Raw genomic sequence first — 21,588 nt, forward strand, 5'->3', positions numbered from 1 at the left:
TGTAGCATGTATTATACCAAGCTAGGAGAGAAATAATCCAGCAGTGAACTGCTATAATGAAAGGCCACAATAGCTTATTTTTTATACCTTTTAATTTTATTCCTGTGCCTGGTTGAATTTACTCCTGTCATCACTTTCATGGGAATATCCTGGAAATAGTAGCCCTTCTGTTAACTTCCAAAATCCTAAAGATAACAAAATCATGTGTATACTATGATTTTGCTGTTAAATGTAAGTAAATTAATGTTAGACTACATCCAATTAATGAGAAAAATTCATAAATTTAGTCTTCATACTTGTTATTTAGATTTCCAATATGTTGTGTCTGATGCAAATTGTAAGATCATTTCCACCTCATTTTTTTAATCTTCTAAAATCTAAAGAGATAAAATGTATACACTTCTATTATACATAGACACAAGACATTTGTTTAAAATGCCAAGATAAGAAACAATTTATTATAGAGAAGAAAAATTCTCATCCAAAATATAGAAATCTGTACATCTTTGCCACAATCAATATACATGAACTGTACAAATTTACAGTTTTCAGTTCATAATTTACCAAATAAAAGGAGACTAACAAAATTCACAAAATAGATGGTGGTTTGTGGAAAAGATTTTTACCCAATTAAGTACAAGAAATTACAAAGCAGAACTCCACTTTCTAAAAATAAGTTTACACCGTCTTAGAAAACTACAAGCTAGTAATGTACAGATAAGCTGGCTGGTGATAACACCACAGTTCAGACAGTGTCTTTAAAATGTATTTTTTTAGCCTGTTGCCAAGGCAGAATATATCTATTCTCTGTTCAAGTTTATCAAATAATATGAAGGGTCCACTCAAGTATGTGTGACAGATTGAATATTCTTATTTCATTTCTATATACATCTATACATATTTTCAGTGCAAGTTCAGTCTGCCATATACTATTACAGTAATTTTCATACTCAAAACTATTCATCTTGCTACTGAGCTGCCAAGAGTAATAAGGACTATATTTAAGCTCATTAGTGCAAATTTAACCCTGCAAGAGATCCTGCGGAGGAGCGAAAAAAATTGAGCTTTGGGTAAATGCTAATAAAGTAAACCAATGCCTAGTGCCATTCTGAGGTCATTCTATGTGTAACATTTTGTGCTAATCTGGTTAACATACAGGCTATTAAATTACTGAAAGGTACTGTCCAAACCGTGGCACTTTCACTTTAGTTATGACTACCACTATTTTGTGCCCAATCTTCACAGCTGTGACATTGTTTGAAATTCACAATCCATCCCCATAGGAGCCCTCCCAAACTAAAAACAATATGTTTCCATCTGTTACAAGATGATCTATCCAATGACCATATCTTAGCCCGACACAGTCATCATATTGTAGGTTTTGGATGGGCTTGTTCGACCCAGAAGTAGTTCTTCTTTACAGCTGATCCTGCTCTCTACAATTGCCGAGCTGCTACTTTGTATGCTGCTAACTAATGGTACAGATTCATAGAGCACACATATTGAGCCATCTTCTCCAATACGATAAGACACTTCATAGGGGTCGACCCATAAAGTGAGTTCACTTGGCAGAAGCTGAAACAGTAGTTGACTGCTTAGTCCAATGCGATTTGCTGCTTGCCCAATTAAGGGATCCATTTTATGGTTTATGCGAATACACCGGTACCCAGATCCCTTGCAAGGCTTTTCTGGAAACCAGTGCTGTTTGTAATGGTCTAGAAAAAAACGAAAAAAAACCCCCACAAAAATGGTTTTAGTATAAAAACACAACCATAAAACATGCTGTACTCGTCATTGATAAAACAGTTAAATACAAGAAACCTATTTTGTATAACAAACATATTGTACTTTTTATTCACACAAACACAGGCTATATAAAATAGTAATTTGCTTTCCAGTGTATTAGTGTTATTTTCCCCTTTTTCTATAATTAAGATAATCATTAAACGCTGAATATGGAAGTATGGACAAGGCGCACTCATTGCATAACTGCTTGTGACATCACCAGGAATCCTTAAATAAGCGGGCTTAATATAGAGGGCCGTTGCGTACATGCACACTCAGTTGACGGAATAAATTGTAAAGTGAGTGTGGGTTTTGGAGGGGGGTGAGTAAGCACTAGACCCACAAGATCCATCCCATTCATTCGAAAAGTGCTGGTTGTGGCATCACTGACAGTCACTGCGTAAATGTTAGTCACTTCTCATATTCGGTAAAGGGACATCAAACAATTTTTTTTCTTTCATGATTCAGATGGGACATGCAATTTTAAACAATTTTCCAATTTACTTCTATTATCTAAATTGCTTCATTCTCTTGATATCTTGATATGTATTTTATTGAAAAGTATATCTAAATAGGCTCAGTGACTGCTGATAGAAGCCACATGTGATTTGCTCACTCATGTGCGTTGCTATTTCTTCAATAAAGGATACCTAATGAATGAAGCAAATTAGATAATAGAAGTAAATTGGAATGTTGTTTAAAATGGTGTTCTCTATCTGAATCATGAAAGAAATGTTTTGGGTTTCAGGTTCCTTAAAGGGACATTAAACCCACATTTTAATGTGGACAGTGAATCATGAAAGATAAAATGTGGGTTTAATGTCCCTTTAAGGAACCTGAAACCAAAAACATTTCTTTCATGATTCAGATAGAGAATACCATTTTAACCAACATTCCAATTTACTTCTATTATCTAATTTGCTTCATTCTCTTGATTTACTTTCCTGAAAAGCATCTAGATATGCTCAGTAGCTTCTGATTGGTGGCTGCACATAGATGACTCATGTGATTGGCTCACCAATGTGCATTGCTATTTCTTTAACAAAGTATATTCAAAGATTGCAGCAAATTAGATAATTTAATTAAATTGGAATGTTGTTTAAAATTGTATTGTCTATCTGAATCGTGAAAGAGATGTTTTGGGTTTAATGGCCCTTTAAAAGCTTAAAATTAGCAAAGAAGAGACACTGATAATAAAAAAAAATCTGCAAAGATTTATATTTTCATTTATGACTTTTTGTAAATAAATTTGCATGATTCAGATAGAGCATGTAATTTAAAGGGACACTGTACCCAATTTTTTTCTTTCGTGATTCAGATTGAGCATGAAATTTTAAGCAAGTTTCTAATTTACTCCTATTATCAAATTTTATCAATTCTCTTGGTATCTTTATTTGAAATGCAAGAATGTAAGTTTAGATGCCGGCCCATTTTTGGTGAACAAGCTGGGTTGTCCTTGCCGATTGGTGGATAAATTCATCCACCAATAAAAAGTGCTGTCCAGAGTACTGAAACCAAAAAAAAAAAGCTTAGATGCCTTCTTTTTCAACTAATGATAGCAAGAGAACGAAGAAAAATTGATAATAGGAGTAAATTAGAAAGTTGTTTAAAATTGCATGCTCTTTCTGAATTACAAAAGAAAAAAAATGTGGGTTCAGTGTCCCTTTAAAGATAGTTTTAAATATACTTCTATTTTGAAATATGCTTTATTCTCTTAGTATCCCTTGTTGAAAAGGAATATGCATATATTCTACAACAGTGGGAGGTAGCTGCTGATTAGTGCCTGCACACATTTGTCTCTTGTGATTGGTTAACTAGATGTCTCTAGGGTGCTGCCAATGTTCCTTCAGCAAAGGATAAGAAAATGAAGCAAGATTGATAATAGAAGTAAACTGAAAAGTTGATTAAAATTAGATTTTTGTTACCTAAACAATATAGGCATAATTACTAGACTAAGTTCAGAAAATATAATATTTAAAAAAAAGAAAAGCAACATAATGAACATATGCATTATCTTTTGATTCTTTTATGACAAACTAAATTGTTTACTACCACTATTGGATTGACTGGTAGAGGGTGTTCTAAATGTACTGGTAAAATATCTGAACACAAAAGAGTATTTGTATGAAGAAATGAGCTCTGTGCACCATATGGATCAGTTTACCGAGGACACTTATTTATAGGTTGAGCTGAAGGACATACCAAGTGAATGAGCGTTATTATAGAAAAAAAAATATGAAGATTCACCTTTTTAAAATATTTCAAGGAATGATTAATATTAAGAAAAATGTCCCCAGATTAAGTGTTATATAGATGATTAGAGTCAAAGAGGACAATGGGGTGTTTCATTAAAGTGGCCATGTATTCAAAGTATACTGAAAATACTGACTGCGTCACAGGCTTACACCAGACAATCCTGATGCTGTAAGATCTAGGGAATCTGCCCTGGCAAGTCAGTCATTAGATCTGCAGGAAAAGGTCTGTCAGCAGCAAAGAACACAGCTGTGATCTGCCTAGTCTTGGCAGGAAGGAAAACCACATCATCTTGTACTTTCCACCCATAGAAGGGAGGGGTTACACAAGTAAAACAAAAATAATAATATTCTATAACTCTAAGCAAATGCCCACGTACACACAACTCTAGTACACAATACTAATTTATACTGTTTATATGCAAACTGTCCGCATAAACTCTCTCCGTATAACAGATACATATATACTGTACACTATAGTGTGTGTAATATAGTGTACACGCACATACAACATACACACTATACTACCATACAAAATAACCGAACAATATTTACACGACCCATTGAAACAATAATAAAAATACATACTGAAGTTTCACTCAGAAGCAAACATACTTGTAAGAATTGTGCACAAAGCCTCGAATTCAACATACAATACTTTCATCCATTATACCATTTGGCTACCATAGAAGGCTGTACGGCACTGCGTAGCTCTGTAGCAGCCGAGGAACAATAACAACCCACTCGCGAAAACGTTCAGACAGGATCACGAGTGTTCTCAGAATTTACCCCGCTTCGTTTTGTAGTGCGACTATGCCCTTCCTTACCTGACAGCAGTTCTTGTAGAGACTGGTTGAAGACCTGCAACTGCCGATCGTTCATCAAGCCCTTGGTACGGAGGAACTTGGAGATAAATCCCACAGCCGCGATGATTTCTGGTTTCATGCTGCCTCGGGGGTAGTGGGTATGCATGGAGACTACCAAACCAACTCTGTAGGGCCACTGGCAGGGAGAATAGTGCTTGGATCTATTGTATTCACTTGGTTTCGTCTTTATTTGTTACTGGTTGGTTCCTTTGTTTTTTTTTTATTGATTTTGCGTTGTTTTTTTGTTTTACGTTTTTGATCAGTAGTATTTATAAGATATTTTAATATAAAGTAGTTTTTTGGCATAGTCTGAGCTGGTGTGGTATAAAGTGCTGCTTTCTAGATTGCATCCACCGAGGAAGGAATAATTCCTTCCACCGTTTTCCTCAACACACTACTTCCTACATCTATGTCTTCCAGTGGCGAAGTGCGTATTGTGTAGTGTTCTCTCTTTTATAGAGCTAGTAGTAGGAACTTGCGTTAAAAAAGGCGTGGCGAGTGTATTGGACCAATCAGACGATCGCACCACGGTGACGTCTCTCTGTTGCGGAGAGGAGAGGGCTGGGTTGACGTAACTTCTCTGCAAACGAATGAGCGTTGGGGGTTAAAGAGAGAGAGCAAAAAAAATCTCTTTGTAAACAAAGTCTAGAGAGGAGTGATGCAAGAAACTATGCAAACACAATCTGCGCTTCCGGATACAAAACACTCCTCTTATTCATGTCGCACTCGCAACTGGGTCCGCTCAAGATAAAACGATGTCTGTATACGCACTCAAGTATATACGGCGGAAAAAAATATTTTATCATATTCGATTCGATATAAACCCAGTACGGTCTGTCGACCAATAAGTAGTTCATGTTAAAGCATGTTTGCTGCCAAAGGGCTTTCTTCCAGTTATTATGTCGTTTTAGTAAACAATATTCTACTAATAATTTACCGTGGCAAATATAATCGTAAATAGGATTTCCCCATTCGATCTTTCAGCATACTGCTCGTAAACACGCTTTATAGCTCACTACATACTGTTTTGTTTTCTTGACGTTTGACGGACAGAAATTGTTTTTGTGGTTTTTTTTTAAGCAAGATATTACAAGGCTGAAGGAGCATAAAATGGCCAGAATTCATGACGCTCAGCCACATCCAGGTATTGTGCATCACAGGCAGCAGCAGCAGACCGGGGTGCCACGTACAAACAGGACTGGTGTTCATAAAAAAAATAGCCCTGTAAATGTAAACTTAAATATATTTAATTTACAATTTGCATGATGCTAGTTTTATGTCAGTTGTAAATAATAACATATTTTGCGTTGTATATTAATTATAAGCACGTCGTACTGTATAGGACATATAAGAGTACTGAATATTTGAATTTCAAGACTAATTTGACCGTCATGCTGCAAAATATTTGAGAAATATATTGGCTACTACCATAATCTTTATAGTCTAAACATACAAAAATATGTGATCGACTTTTGTTATTTTCTTAAAATGTGTCTTATGAAACCAGCAAGTTTCAATTCAAACAAAAAATGAGGAAGATATTAACTGCTGATTTTCTCTAGGCCTAAAGCTTAATGCAAAATAAATAAATAAGGATTGTTTACTTTTCATTAAGCAGGTCTTTGTCTGAGCCTTGACTTTCAGTGCGACACATGGCAGAGCTTGGGGACCATCCCCCACCGGAAGGCAGACCCAGACCATAACAAGACAGTCATAACCACAAACACAGCTCATGCTGGCTATGCAGGGGGTCTGCAGTCAGACCAGCCAGACGCCCAACTTGATCTTTGTGTTTCCTTTGCCAGCATTTTGTTATTTTATCAACTTCTCAGTGAATCTACAGGGTTCTGTGAATCTGTTTCAATTGTGTTTTTCAACAATGAGCTTCCTGCACATTGTCCTTTAGATCTTTATTTTACTTATATTTATATATATATATATATATATTTTATGTATTTATATATATATATATATGTGTGTGTGTATATATATATATATATATATATATATATATATATATATATATATATATATTATAGGTTAACTCCTCACTCTAGAATTACAGGGAGTATAAAAGCAATGCTGGTAGTGAAATCATTTGGCAAGCACAAATCCACGTGATAATGTGACTCATATGTTATAAATACACCCCACAGTGCACCAATCTTAATATCTCTGAGAAATATATACTTGGGAGCTATCTACTGTAAATGATGTGCAGGACTAACAATTTTAATTCAAGTAGTTTACCTACATATTACATCAAATACATTGACAGATTTGAAGAAGGTTAATATTGGCAAACTTAACATGGTTTTTCCCCCCACATAGTTATTGATATATGGGAATTTATTTCAGAGCAAATAAACCAATGGATATTGTAAATCTCTTAATACTAAGCTGGCCAAAGTTAATACAATATCAGAAAGAATCTTTCAATTCTAGTGTCTCAGGGAGTTTGTATAATCTTTGTGATGAGAGTATAGGATACATGTATGTATGAATATAAATGCAATTGTTAGTGCATAGTACTAATCATATTTTATGTTAGAATACAGTTGCTTTCTCAAACGTTTAGATTTTGTTTTATAATTACAATCTATTTTCATAGTTGGGCTTTGTTTTTATAAAATATACACAGATCATGGATCTATAGAAAATTAGGCAAGACTCCAGGTTTTGCTGTGAGCCTGAGTGTTTTGTATATAGTAGACATGTATCTGGGTGTGCTTGTTTGCATGTGGTATAGATCCTGTAAAATCCGGATTTTACTTACCCTTGTGTTTATTTGAGTTCAACATACCTCTAAAGCTGTTTGTCAGTTTGCAGATCCATTGATTGCAATCATATTTAGTTCTGTGCTTATTTACACACAATGACCTTCAAGGTATAATGAATGTTGTGCATATGTTTGCCTTCCCATTGATAAATAATATTAACATTTGGTATTTTATAATTTATAGGAATTGGTTGGTACAATTTGCAAAATTGTAATTTTGCACTTACTCTGTAACATTAAAGGGACAGTCTACTCCAGAATTGTTATCCCTTTATCACCATTCCCCAGTTTTGCATAACCAACAGTTATAATACTACCCTTTTTACCTCTGTGATTACCTTGTTTCTAAGCCTATGCAGACTGACCTCTTATCTCAGTTCTTTTGACAGACATGCAGTTTAGCCAATCAGTGCTGACTCAACTCCACGGGAGTGAGCACAATGTTATCTATATGACACACGTGAACTAGCAGTGTCTAACTGTCAAGATTGTAAAAATGCACCAAGATAAGAGGCAGTTCAACGTCTTAGGAATTAGCATATAAGCCTACCTCGGTTTAACTTTCCACAAAGAATACCAAGAGAGCAAAGCAAATTTAATGATAAAAGTAAATTGGAAACTTGTTTAAAATTTCATGTCCTTTTGGAATCATGAAAGTTTAATTTTGATTAGATTGCCCCTTTAATATCTAAATTAATGCTATAATGTACATTACACTATTCTAATATATATAATTTTATGAGTTTGATTTTTTTTTTTTATATGGTTTGTCATTCAGTTGCTATTCCTCTTTAAAGTTATCACATTCTTTTACGTGTTAAAATAGTTAAATAACAACCACACTGCTGTACTTGTATGCTCTTTTTTTTTTTTTTGTCTTGTAAGTTGTTCTACCTTAGTACACCTATTTACCACCCACAAAGAACACAGAGTAAGCAGTTGTAGACATGAATATTAGTATTTCTGGTACAACTGGTGCATATTGCTATATTTCTAAACGTGAAAATTAGTCTGTCTTAAAACTAGGTCAATATGTTATTAGATACATTTCTGTTTATTTATCAATTTGTAGCACGGTTTAGTATGAACAATATTATTTTTATTATCAGATATTTGTAGAGCGCAAACAGGTTCCGGAGCGATATGAACATGGGTGGTATATAAAAACGATTACAGGGATCAAATGGGTGAAGGGTCCTGCAGAGAGTTGCACTGTTGTAGTCGGCTCTTATGAAGGTGAACTACAAACAGCTGGGCTCATAGGTTTACATGCTATGGGGTTTTAGGGGATAGCAGTGGAGATAGGAAGGTTAGTGTAGGTTGTAAGCGTCCCTTAATAGTAGAGTATTCAGGGAGTACTTGAAGCTTTTAAAACTAGGGGAGATTCTTGTGGAGAGAGTTCCATAAGATGGGAGCCAGTCTTGAGAAATCTTGTAGACGGGAATGTGAGGAGGTAACGAGAGGAGAGTAGGAAATCATGAGCGGAGCGAAGGAGACGGGAGGTAGAGTATCTGGAGACAATGTCTAAGATGTAAGGGGAAGCAATGCAATTGAGGGCTTTGTGTGTCAGAGTGAGAATTTTGCATTTAATCCTGGAGGCAAGAGGAAGCCAGTGAAGGGATTGGCAGAGAGGTGTGGCAGATGAAGAGCGACATGCAAGGAAGATGAGCCTGGCAGAGGCATTCATTATGGATTGTAAAGGAGCTAGGCGGCAGCTAGGGATTCCAGAGAGGATAGAGTTGCAGTAGTCGAGTCGGGAAAGGATGAGAGAGTGGATTAAAATCTTTGTTGTGCCTTGTTTAAGGAAATTTCTATTTTTAGCAATGTTTTTAAGGTGGAAGCGGCAGGCTTTAGCCAAGGACTGAATGTGAGGAGTGAAAGAAAGATCTGAGTCAAGTGTGACCCAAAGACATCGGGCATGTGAGGTTGGGGTAATGATTGATTGTCAACAGTTATAGAGACATGGGGGGTGGAGATTTTTGAAGAAGGGGGGGGGGAAAATAAGGAGCTCAGTTTTGGAGAGATTTAGCTTGAGCTAGTGAGAGGACATCCAGGATGAGATATGGGAGAGACAGTTAGTGACATGGGTTAGCAAGGAAGGAGTTATTTCTGGTGCAGAGAGGTAGATTTGGGTATTGTTGGCATACAAATGATAATGAAACCTTTGGGACTTTATTAAGGAACCTAGTGAGGAGGACGTGTATATTGAGAAGAGAAAGGGACTGAGGACAGAGCCTTGCTGTACCCCAACAGAAAGAGGTAACGGGGCAGAGGATACCCCAGAGAAGGCTACACTAAATGTAACGTTAGACAGATAGGAGGAGAACCAACAGAGAGCTGTGTCACAGATGCAGAAGGATTGGAGGGTATGGAGCAAAAGAGGGTGGTCGACAGTATCAAAGGCTGCAGACAGATCAAGGAGGATGAGTAGAGAGAAGTAGCCTTTTGATTTTGCTGTAAGTAGGTCGTTGGTAACCTTAACAATTGCTGTCTCTGTTGAGTGAAGGGGGCAAAATCCAGATTGCAGTGGGTCAAGGAGGGAGTTTAATGTAAGGAAAAGGGATAGATGTGCATATACTAGCTTTTCAAGAAGCTAAGAGGCAGTAGGGAAATAGGGCGCTAGTTGGATGGGGAGGTTGGATCGAGAGAAGGTTTTTTGAGGATAGGTGTGACTTATGCATGTTTAAGTGATGTGGGAACTATACCAGTGCTGAGGGAGAGGTTGAAGATGTGTGTGTGAGTATAGGGGTAAGGGTAGAAGAGAGGGAGGGGAGTAGTTCATCCTCTGTAACAGGGGCGAAAGAGCTAAATTTATGGTTATGTGGGTTTTGGATGATTGTGAGCTTTTGAGGGGGTGGGAGACCGGTAGTATGTTGAGCTGATTTCAGTTCTGATGGAGTCGATTTTGTTGTTGAAGTAGCTGGCAAAATCTTGGGCTGAGAGAAAAGTGGGGGTGGGCGGAGAAGAGTCTTGAATGTGGAGAACAGACATTTTGGGTTTGAAGAAAGAGTAGAGAAGTAGGGCTGCTTATATAGATTAAGGGCAGAATAGTAAGAGTTCAAGATTAACTTATAGTGAAGAAAGTCAGCAGTACGCCGAGATTTCCTCCAGTGTCGCTCAGCAGTACGGGAACATCTGCGTAGGTACCGTGTCAGAAGAGTATGCCAGGGATGAGGATGAGTGTATGTTTTCCGAGCTATGTAGGTGGGGCCAGGTTATCAAGGACCGATGTAAGGGGGGAGTTATAGTGGAAGATGGATTCATCAGGACAGGAAAAGGAGGCGATGGAAGAGAGAAGAGGTTCGAGAGAGCTAGCAAGCTGATGCTGATCTAATTACTTGATTCTTTTGTGAAGTTTAGTGTGGGGGGTAGAAGGAGGGAGAGTTGTAGGAAGGGAGGTAATGGTGGAGGTGGTGGTCAGAAAGAGGAAAAGGTGAGTTTGTGAAGTTTGAGAGAGTGCATCGATAACTGAAAATCAGATCAAGGGAGTGACCATCTTTGTGAGTGGGAGAGTCAGTCCATTGTCACAGGCCGAAAGAGGAAGTGAGTTGCAGAAGTTGTTTTGCAGAGGAGGCAGTGGGATTATCAACAGGGCGGTTGAAGTCACAGAGATTGAGGGCACGGGTATCTGAGGAAAGAAAGTAAGGTAGCCAGGCGCAAAAGTGATCTAGAAATAGATTTGCGGAGCCAGGGGAGCGGTATATGACTGCAATGCATATAGAGAGGGGAGAGAATAAGCGAGTTGTGTGTTTTGAATGAAGAAAATGTGAGGGAAGAGATGGGATGTATTTGTTGAAAGGTGCAACAAGAGGAAAGTAAAATACCAACACTACCTCCTTGTCTATTGTCAGACCTAGGAGTGTGGCTGAAGTGGAGACCCCCATGTGACAGTGCAGCAGAGGAAGCAGTGTCTGAAGGAGAGAACCATGTTTCTGTGAGAGCCAGAAGATTGAGAGAGTGGGAGATAAAGAGGTCATGGATAGAAGTGAGCTTGTTGCAAACAGAGCGAGAGTTCCAAAGTGTGCAAGTGAAGGGGGTGGTGGCTTTAGATGCAAGAGGAATTAGATTAGGGTTACCAGAGTTTTGTTTTGGAAGTCTATTGAAGGGTACACATAGGTGTGCAGGGCAAGGAAAATGTGGGGGACCAGGATTAGGGGAGATGTCGCCAGCAGCTAGTATGAGCAAGAGGGAGAGTGACATGAGATGCGGATTTGCAGTAGTGAGACTGTTTTTGTGATGAGTTGCAAGTGGGAGAGAGAGACTTTAGGAATGTGTGAAGTTCATGAATACAGAAGTAAGGTGAGGTTAAAGGGACACCTGAAGCCACATTTTTTCTTTTGTGATTCAGCTAGAGCATGCAATTTTAATCAACTTTCTAATTTACTCATATTATCAATTTTTCTTTGTTCTTTTCCTATCTTTTTATTTGGAAAAAAAATGCATCTAAGCTTTTTTTTGGTTCAGGGCTCGGGACAGCAATTTTTTAATTGGTGAATGAATTTATCCACCAATCAGCAAGAACAACCCAGGTTGTTCACCAAAAATGGGCCGGCATCTAAACTTAAATTCTTGTATTTCAAATAAAGATACCAACAGAATGAAGAAAATTTGATAATAGGAGTAAATTGGAAAGTTGCTTAAAATTTCATGCTCTATCTGAATCACAAAGGAAAAAACTTGGGTTCAGTGTCCCTTTACGAGAGATGGGCTAATGAGCAGTGCAGGTGGTGAGGGGTAAGGAGTAATTGAATAAAGTAGTTTGTTAAACAGACAAAAGGTGGCAAAAAGGAATATGAAGATATTTAGCATTTTTACAAAATAGACAGTGTATTAAACTCAGTATTAAAACAGAACTTTCCTTATCCCTTGTCCAATCCTTGTTCAATTCTTGTATAATTTGTTGTTCCTCACTTATAAATCTTCACTTAAGAGATGTTAACAGATGATCTTACAATATTGCTATCTAACCTACATTGCTAAACCCCTGCATTGCTTTCCCCATAGCAGTATTAAATTTATAGGCCATAACATTCAGCTGAATGCAATAAATTAGGTAATATGTATATTTGAATATATATATATATATATATATATATATATATATATACACACACATATACAGTGGTCTTATTTAGGCTTTGTGCTGCGTTAGGCACTCAAAATTCTGGGTATGCAAGATACAAATATATCAGTCTGAGACTGACGGTAATGTACACATATATAGCACTCACATTCCTTAGGGCCTATTGGGTAGATTAGTAGACAGGTAAGGGAAGGAGACAGAAGCCTTTAATTAAAATATAACCTTTATTGAAGTAATTAAAATAACTCGCATACACACAAAATACAAAACTCTAAAAACACAGGGGATTGGTGGATTATATATATCTCAGTGCATACAGCAGTGTGTTCCACCTCAATTTCGGTTAAAAGTATATAATATAATAATAAACCTGACCTAGGATGCGGGCGCTAATCCATAGTCGGGTATATATAATATAAATACAGATATATTAATCCTGATTGGCTCAAAGGGAGGTCTGTTCGGATCTCAATGCTGTCAGATATAATGTATATTGCTGGGTAGTAGTATAGTATAAAGTAGCTGTGTCTTTATGTTAATAATATCTGCACTAGGTAGCCATTATAAGATCACAGAGCTGCCATCAGGCTAGCTGCTGTTATTGTACTGCTATTATCCCTAAAATATGCTTGGTAATAAAATTATTAATGTTGTTCAAAGCATACTTATTGTCTATTTAAAAGCTGTTAATATAAGGGATTAGTAATTGCTTATCTTAATACCTGTGCTTATGTGGTATTCACTAGTCATGGGACATATCATATATCACGTGATTGGCGTCACTGTTAAATATCGTAAATTAGTTCACTGTTTAGCTGAACCCGTAACTAATGGATTTCAGAGACCTGAGAGATATTACAAGTCTTATTATAAATTACTGATCCCTCCCCCAGGCAGAAAATGCAGTGATATGAGATGTCATCGCAGAAAAAGCATCATGTCTGCTGAAAGAACAGGAAACATGCTGGAACTGAATACTCTTACTTTGCAGCACTGCTCCACATCAGACTGTTCTCTTCAAACAGTGCTTTGCTCTGGCTGTATTGTGTAAGTTTTCCGTAAAACAGTGCATCCACACCAAAGTGCTGTTTGAAGTGAACAGTCAAATGTGCAGTAGCGCTGCAAAGCAGCAGTGCATTGATTGTCTCAGATTTTTTTCAAACCCACGCCCTAGCCTTTCCCAGTCTGCAAAGCTGTTTTATCTGAATGTAAGAGATTCTTATGAGCAATGCACCTTTTATATTACTACATTTCTATCTTAGACCAAGAGAAAAGGAAACAAATTTATTCAAAAGACATTTTACAATTTATTTTTTTGTCTGCAGCAATATACGATAAAACTTTAAAAAATACTTTATTCTCCTGTTAACCAACACATAGCATCTGAACTGGTGCTTTAGTGTAACTGCCTATTTTTTTTTTTATTTATTGTTTTTTAAAATAACCTGCAGAAAAATTTTCACTCTCAAAAAATCTCATCGCAGAAAGTGAAAACATTTTTTGCCTCTGGGCTGAACCCTATATTAACAGCTCTTAAATAGACAATAAGTATGCTTTGAACAACATTAATACTTTTATTACCAAGCATATTTTAGGAATAATAGCAGTACAATAACAGCAGCTAGCCTGATGGCAGCTCTGTGATCTTATAATGGCTACCTAGTCCAGATATTATTAAAATAAAGACACAGCTACTTTATACTATACTACTACCCAGCAATATACATTATATCTGACCGCATTGAGATCCGAACCGACCTCCCTTTGAGCCAATCAGGATTAATATATCTGTATTTATATTATATATACCTGACTATGGATTATCGCCCACATCCTAGGTCAGGTTTATTATATTATATGCTTTTAACCGATATTGAGGTGGAACACACTGCTGTATGCACTGAGATATATATAATCCACCAATTCCCTGTGTTTTTAGGGTTTTGTTTTTTGTGTGTATGTGAATTATTTTAATTACTTCAATAAAGGTTATATTTTACCTGTCTACTAATCTACCCAATAGGCCCTAAGGAATGTGAGTGCTATATATGTGTGTACATTACCGTCAGTCTCAGACTGATATATTTGTATTAATGTTTAGTAAGCAACTGCACAAAGTAACGGTCAATTTACTCAGCAGAGAGACGGTAGTTAAACAGTTCAATACTCTGCAGATTGCAGATATACTTGCGGTTTTCCTGAGTAGAAGGGTTGTGATACCAGAATGGCGACTGGGAAACTGAGTGAGCAGGGTGTCAGCTGAGAAATCTGTTGTGTCTGTGTGAACAGTGTGGTTAGCTGAACGGTGCTCCGGAGGCTGTCTGAACAGCGTGTCAGGTGGGTGGAACTGATGAGGCTGTGTGAACAGCGAGACAGGTGAGTAGAGAAGTGATGCAGCTTGTCAGCAATAGTTGGAAATCCGGGAAACTTGCAAAGACAGAATATCAACGAAGGCTGGAAGTTGCTGTTGTTAGCACACAGGTAAACAAAAGTACCGTAATGAGCGGAAGACAAAATCGTCAAAGTAAAATAAGAACTCCGGACAGGGGTAGTAGAGAAAGTTCAGGGAGCACAAAGTTTAGAGTTGATCCAAAAGATAAATAGGAACAAAATAATCAAGCAACGATGATAGGAGGAAGTGACCTTTTATAGGTTGTAATTGAAGAGGAGGTGCCAGTCTTTAAGAGACAATACAGATTATTACATGCAGTTATTTGAAAATTGGTGTATACTGTCACTTTAAATTGTTTTTCTCCCAATTTTAAAATGGGGGTTGGTTTTGGTATGGGGCAGAGTTGGTGGTGGGAGACAGGGGGCCCCATTTCTCTTGTTAAGTGTGTTCAGTCCACGGGTCATCCATTACTTATGGGATATATTCTCCTTCCCAACAGGAAGTTGCAAGAGGATCACCCAAGCAGAGCTGCTATATAGCTCCTCCCCTCACATGTCATACCCAGTCATTCTCTTGCAACCCTCAACAAAGAAGGAGGTCGCGAGAGGAGTTGGAGTTTTTACTTAATTATTCTTCAATCAAAAGTTTGTTATTTTAAATGGCACCGGAGTGTGCTGTTTTTTTTTCTATCTCAGGCAGTATTTGGAAGAAGAAACTGCCTGTGTTTTCTATGATCTTAGCAGGCGTAACTAAGATCCACTGGCTGTTCTCGACATTCTGAGGAGTGGGGTAACTTCAGAAAATGGGAATAGCATGCGGGGTCTCCCGCAAATGAGGTATGTGCAGTACAATATTTTCTGGGAATGGAATTGACTAAGAAAACACTGCTGTTACCCGTATGATGTAAGTACAGCCTTAAATGCAGTAGTAGTGACTGGTATCAGGCTGATAAATGTATGCACAGTAGAGTTATTTTCTAGGGACTAGAATTTGACTGAAAAAATACTGTTAATACTGATATAATGTGTGAGCCTTAACTGCAGTAGAAGCGACAGGTAGCAGGCTTAGTAATAGCTTTACACAGCATCTGAAATGTTGTTTTTTAAAACGTTTACTGGCATGTTAATCGTTTTGTGAGGTACTTTGGTGATAAATCTTTTTGGGCATGATTTTTTTCCACATGGCTAACGTATATTTCTGCATAGAAACCGTTATATCAGGTCTCCCACTGTTGTAATAGGAGTGGGAGGGACCTTTTTTTAGTGCCTTGTTGCGCAGTTAAAATTCTAGCACAATCTTCCTGCTTCTTCCTCTTTGATCTAGGACGTCTCCAGAGAGCTCAGGGATCTTCAAAATTCGTTTTTGAGGGAGGTAATCAGTCACAGCAGACCTGTGACAGTGTGTTTGTGATAAAAGCGTTAAATGTTAATTTGATATCCGTTTTTGGGTACTGAGGGGTTAATCATCCTTTTGCTAATGGGTGCAATCCTCTGCTAATTAATACATTTTAAAGAATTGTTGACTATAACTGAATTAGTTCTTTGTTATTCAACTGTGTTTTTAAAAAAAGCGCTTCAGCGTTTTTTATATTGCTTGTAAACTTATTGAAAGTAATTTCCAAGCTTGCTAGCTTCATTGCTAGTCTGTTTAAACATGTCTGATACAGAGGAATCTGCTTGTTCATTATGTTTAAAAGCCGATGTGGAGCCCAATAGAAATATGTGTACCAATTGTATTGATATTACTTTGAATAAAAGTCAATCTGTACCAATAAAGAAATTATCACCAGACAACGAGGGGGAAGTTATGCCGTCTAACTCTCCTCACGTGTCAGTACCTTCGTCTCCCGCTCGGGAGGTGCGTAAGATTGAGGCGCCAAGTACATCAAGGCCCTTACAAATCACTTTACATGATATGGCTAATGTTATGAAAGAAGTATTATACAATATGCCCGAGTTAAGAGGCAAGCGCGACAGCTCTGGGTTAAGGACAGAGAGCTCCGATGACACGAGAGCCATGTCTGATACTGCGTCACAATTTGCAGAACATGAGGACGGAGAGCTTCATTCTGTGGGTGACGGTTCTGATTCGGGGAGACCGGATTCAGAAATTTCAAATTTTAAATTTAAGCTTGAGAACCTCCGCGTGTTGCTAGGGGAGGTGTTAGCGGCTCTGAATGATTGTGACACGGTTGCAATCCCAGAGAAATTATGTAGGCTGGATAAATACTATGCGGTACCGGTGTGTACTGACGTTTTTCCTATACCAAAGAGGCTTACAGAGATTATTAGCAAGGAGTGGGATAGACCCGGTGTGCCTTTTTCCCCTCCTTCGATATTTAGAAAAATGTTCCCTATAGACGCCACCACACGAGACTTATGGCAGACGGTCCCTAAGGTGGAGGGAGCAGTTTCTACTTTAGCCAAGCGTACCACTATCCCGGTGGAGGATAGCTGTGCTTTCTCAGATCCAATGGATAAAAAATTAGAGGGTTACCTTAAGAAAATGTTTGTTCAACAAGGTTTTATATTACAGCCTCTTCAATGCATTGCGCCTGTCACTGCTGCAGCGGCATTCTGGTTTGAGTCTCTGGAAGAGGCGATTCGCACAGCACCATTGGATGAATCTTTGAGCAAGATTAGAACCCTTAAGCTGGCTAATGCGTTTGTTTCGGATGCCGTAGTGCATTTAACCAAACTTACGGCTAAGAATTCTGGAATCGCCATACAGGCGCGCAGAGCGCTATGGCTTAAATCCTGGTCAGCAGATGTAACTTCTAAGTCTAAACTACTAAACATTCCTTTCAAAGGGCAGACCTTATTCGGGCCCGGCTTGAAGGAAATTATTGCTGACATTACTGGAGGTAAGGGCCACACCCTTCCTCAGGACAGGGCCAAATCAAAGGCCAAACAGTCTAATTTTCGTGCCTTTCGTAATTTCAAGGCAGGAGCAGCATCAACTTCCTCCGCTCCAAAACAGGAAGGAACTACTGCTCGTTACAGACAGGGTTGGAAAGGCAACCAGTCATGGAACAAGGGCAAGCAGGCCAGAAAGCCTACTTCCGCCCCTAAGACAGCATGAAGACAGGGCCCCCTTTCCGGAGACGGATCTAGTGGGGGGCAGACTTTCTCTCTTCACCCAGGCTTGGGCAAGAGATGTACAGGATCCCTGGACGTTGGAGATTATATCTCAGGGATACCTTCTGGATTTCAAAACTTCTCCTCCACAAGGGAGGTTTCATCTGTCAAGGTTATCAACAAACCTAGTAAAGAAAGAGGCATTTCTACAATGTGTACAAGACCTCTTAGTGATGGGAGTGATCCACCCAGTTCCGCGAACGGAACAGGGGCAAGGGTTTTATTCAAATCTGTTTGTGGTTCCCAAGAAAGAGGGAACCTTCAGACCAATCTTAGACTTAAAAATCTTAAACAAATTCCTAAGGGTTCCATCGTTCAAGATGGAAACCATTCGGACCATCCTACCCATGATCCAAGAGGGTCAATATATGACCACAGTGGACTTAAAGGATGCCTACCTTCACATACCGATTCACAAAGATCATTATCGGTACCTAAGGTTTGCCTTTCTAGACAGGCATTACCAGTTTGTAGCTCTTCCCTTCGGGTTAGCTACGGCCCCGAGAATTTTTACAAAGGTTCTGGGCTCACTTCTGGCGGTACTAAGACCGCGAGGCATAGCGGTGTCTCCGTACCTAGACGACATTCTGATACATGCGTCAAGTTTTCAAAATGCAAAGTCTCATACAGAGATAGTTCTAGCATTTCTAAGGTCACATGGGTGGAAAGTAAACGTGGAAAAGAGTTCTCTGTTACCACTCACAAGGGTCCCTTTTCTAGGGACTCTTATAGATTCTGTAGAGATGAAGATTTACCTGACGGAGTCCAGGTTATCAAATATTCTCAATGCTTGCCGTGTCCTTTACTCCATTCCAAGCCCATCAGTAGCTCAGTGCATGGAAGTAATCGGCTTAATGGTCGCGGCAATGGACATAGTGCCATTTGCACGCCTACATCTCAGACCGCTGCAACTATGCATGCTAAGTCAATGGAACGAGGATTACTCAGATCTGTCCCCTTTGCTAAATCTGGACCAGGAGACCAGAGATTCTCTTCTCTGGTGGTTGTCACGGGTTCATCTGTCCAAAGGAATGACTTTTCGCAGACCAGATTGGACGATTGTAACAACAGATGCCAGCCTACTAGTCTGGGGAGCAGTCTGGAACTCCCTGAAGGCTCAGGGATCGTGGACTCAGGAGGAGAGACTCCTCCCGATAAACATTCTAGAATTAAGAGCCATATTCAATGCTCTTCTAGCTTGGCCTCAGTTAGCAACACTGAGGTTCATCAGATTTCAGTCGGACAACATCACGACTGTGGCTTACATCAATCATCAAGGGGGAAACAGGAGTTCCCTAGCGATGTTGGAAGTCTCGAAGATAATTCGCTGGGCAGAGTCTCACTCTTGCCACCTGTCAGCGATCTACATCCCAGGCGTGGAGAACTGGGAGGCGGATTTTCTAAGTCGCCAGACCTTTCATCCAGGGGAGTGGGAACTCCACCCGGAGGTATTTGCTCAACTGATTCATCGTTGGGGCAAACCGGATCTGGATCTCATGGCATCTTGCCAGAACGCCAAGCTTCCTTGTTACGGATCCAGGTCCAGGGACCCGGGTGCGGTGCTGGTAGATGCACTAGCAGCCCCTTGGATTTTCAACATAGCTTATGTGTTTCCACCTTTTCCGTTGCTACCTCGACTGATTGCCAGGATCAAACAGGAGAGAGCATTGGTGATTCTGATAGCGCCTGCGTGGCCACGCAGGACCTGGTATGCAGACCTAGTGGACATGTCGTCCTGTCCACCATGGTCTCTACCCCTGAGGCAGGACCTTCTAATTCAGGGTCACAAGATATGGCGTAAATATTTATATTGGTGTGAATCCAAGAGTTACTCATGGAGTAAGGTTAGGATTCCTAGGATATTGTCTTTTCTACAAGAGGGTTTAGAAAAGGGCTTATCCGCTAGTTCACTAAAGGGACAGATTTCTGCTCTGTCTATTCTTTTACACAAGCGTCTGGCAGAGAATCCAGACGTCCAGGCTTTTTGTCAGGCTTTGGCTAGGATTAAGCCTGTGTTTAAAACTGTTGCTCCTCCGTGGAGCTTAAACTTGGTTCTTAAAGTTCTTCAGGGTGTTCCGTTTGAACCCCTTCATTCCATTGATATTAAGCTTTTATCTTGGAAAGTTCTGTTTTTGATGGCTATTTCCTCGGCTCGAAGAGTATCTGAGTTATCTGCCTTACATTGTGATTCTCCTTATCTGATCTTTCATTCAGACAAGGTAGTCCTGCGTACTAAACCTGGGTTTTTACCTAAGGTAGTTTCTAACAGGAATATCAATCAAGAGATTGTTGTTCCATCATTATGTCCTAATCCTTCTTCAAAGAAGGAACGTCTTTTGCATAATCTAGACGTGGTCCGTGCCCTGAAGTTCTACTTACAGGCAACTAAAGATTTTCGGCAAACTTCTTCTCTGTTTGTCGTTTACTCTGGACAGAGGAGAGGTCAAAAGGCTTCGGCTACCTCTCTCTCTTTTTGGCTTCGTAGCATAATACGCTTAGCCTATGAGACTGCTGGACAGCAGCCTCCTGAAAAAATTACAGCTCATTCCACTAGAGCTGTGGCTTCCACCTGGGCCTTTAAGAATGAGGCCTCTGTTGAACAGATTTGCAAGGCTGCAACTTGGTCTTCACTTCATACTTTTTCCAAATTTTACAAATTTGACACTTTTGCTTCTTCTGAGGCTGTTTTTGGGAGAAAGGTTCTACAGGCAGTGGTTCCTTCTGTTTAATGTTCCTGCCTTGTTCCTCCCATCATCCGTGTACTTTAGCTTTGGTATTGGTATCCCATAAGTAATGGATGACCCGTGGACTGAACACACTTAACAAGAGAAAACATAATTTATGCTTACCTGATAAATTTATTTCTCTTGTAGTGTGTTCAGTCCACGGCCCGCCCTGTCTTTTTGAGGCAGGTTCTAAATTTTAAATTATAACTCCAGTCACCACTGCACCCTATAGTTTCTCCTTTCTCGTCTTGTTTCGGTCGAATGACTGGATATGACATGTGAGGGGAGGAGCTATATAGCAGCTCTGCTTGGGTGATCCTCTTGCAACTTCCTGTTGGGAAGGAGAATATATCCCATAAGTAATGGATGACCCGTGGACTGAACACACTACAAGAGAAATAAATTTATCAGGTAAGCATAAATTATGTTTTTCTCATCCTGCCTTGGGCACCAAAATGGCTAGGACCGGACCTGCAAACATCAGTTTACAGTGCTATTTTCATTGATCTTTAAAATCACATGAATATTGCTCTGCTAGGTAGTCATTCTGAAGTCTTTATACAATTAA

The 21,588-nt window shown here is 39.1% G+C and overlaps 1 protein-coding gene across 1 annotated transcript; it reads right to left on the reverse strand.

The window, feature by feature from the left end:
• Positions 1 to 425: 425 nt before the first annotated feature.
• BTG1 (BTG anti-proliferation factor 1) lies at positions 426 to 5,344 on the reverse strand. Its single transcript, XM_053716904.1, has 2 exons — positions 4,865 to 5,344; positions 426 to 1,715 (listed from the first exon to the last, which is right to left on the reverse strand). The coding sequence occupies exons 1-2, from the start codon at positions 5,007 to 5,009 to the stop codon at positions 1,351 to 1,353; spliced, it is 510 nt and encodes a 169-aa protein (XP_053572879.1). The 5' UTR covers positions 5,010 to 5,344; the 3' UTR covers positions 426 to 1,350.
• Positions 5,345 to 21,588: the final 16,244 nt, after the last annotated feature.

Source organism: Bombina bombina, chromosome 6 (assembly GCF_027579735.1).
Source record: "Bombina bombina isolate aBomBom1 chromosome 6, aBomBom1.pri, whole genome shotgun sequence".
In the NCBI taxonomy this organism is placed as follows: Eukaryota; Metazoa; Chordata; class Amphibia; order Anura; family Bombinatoridae; genus Bombina; species Bombina bombina.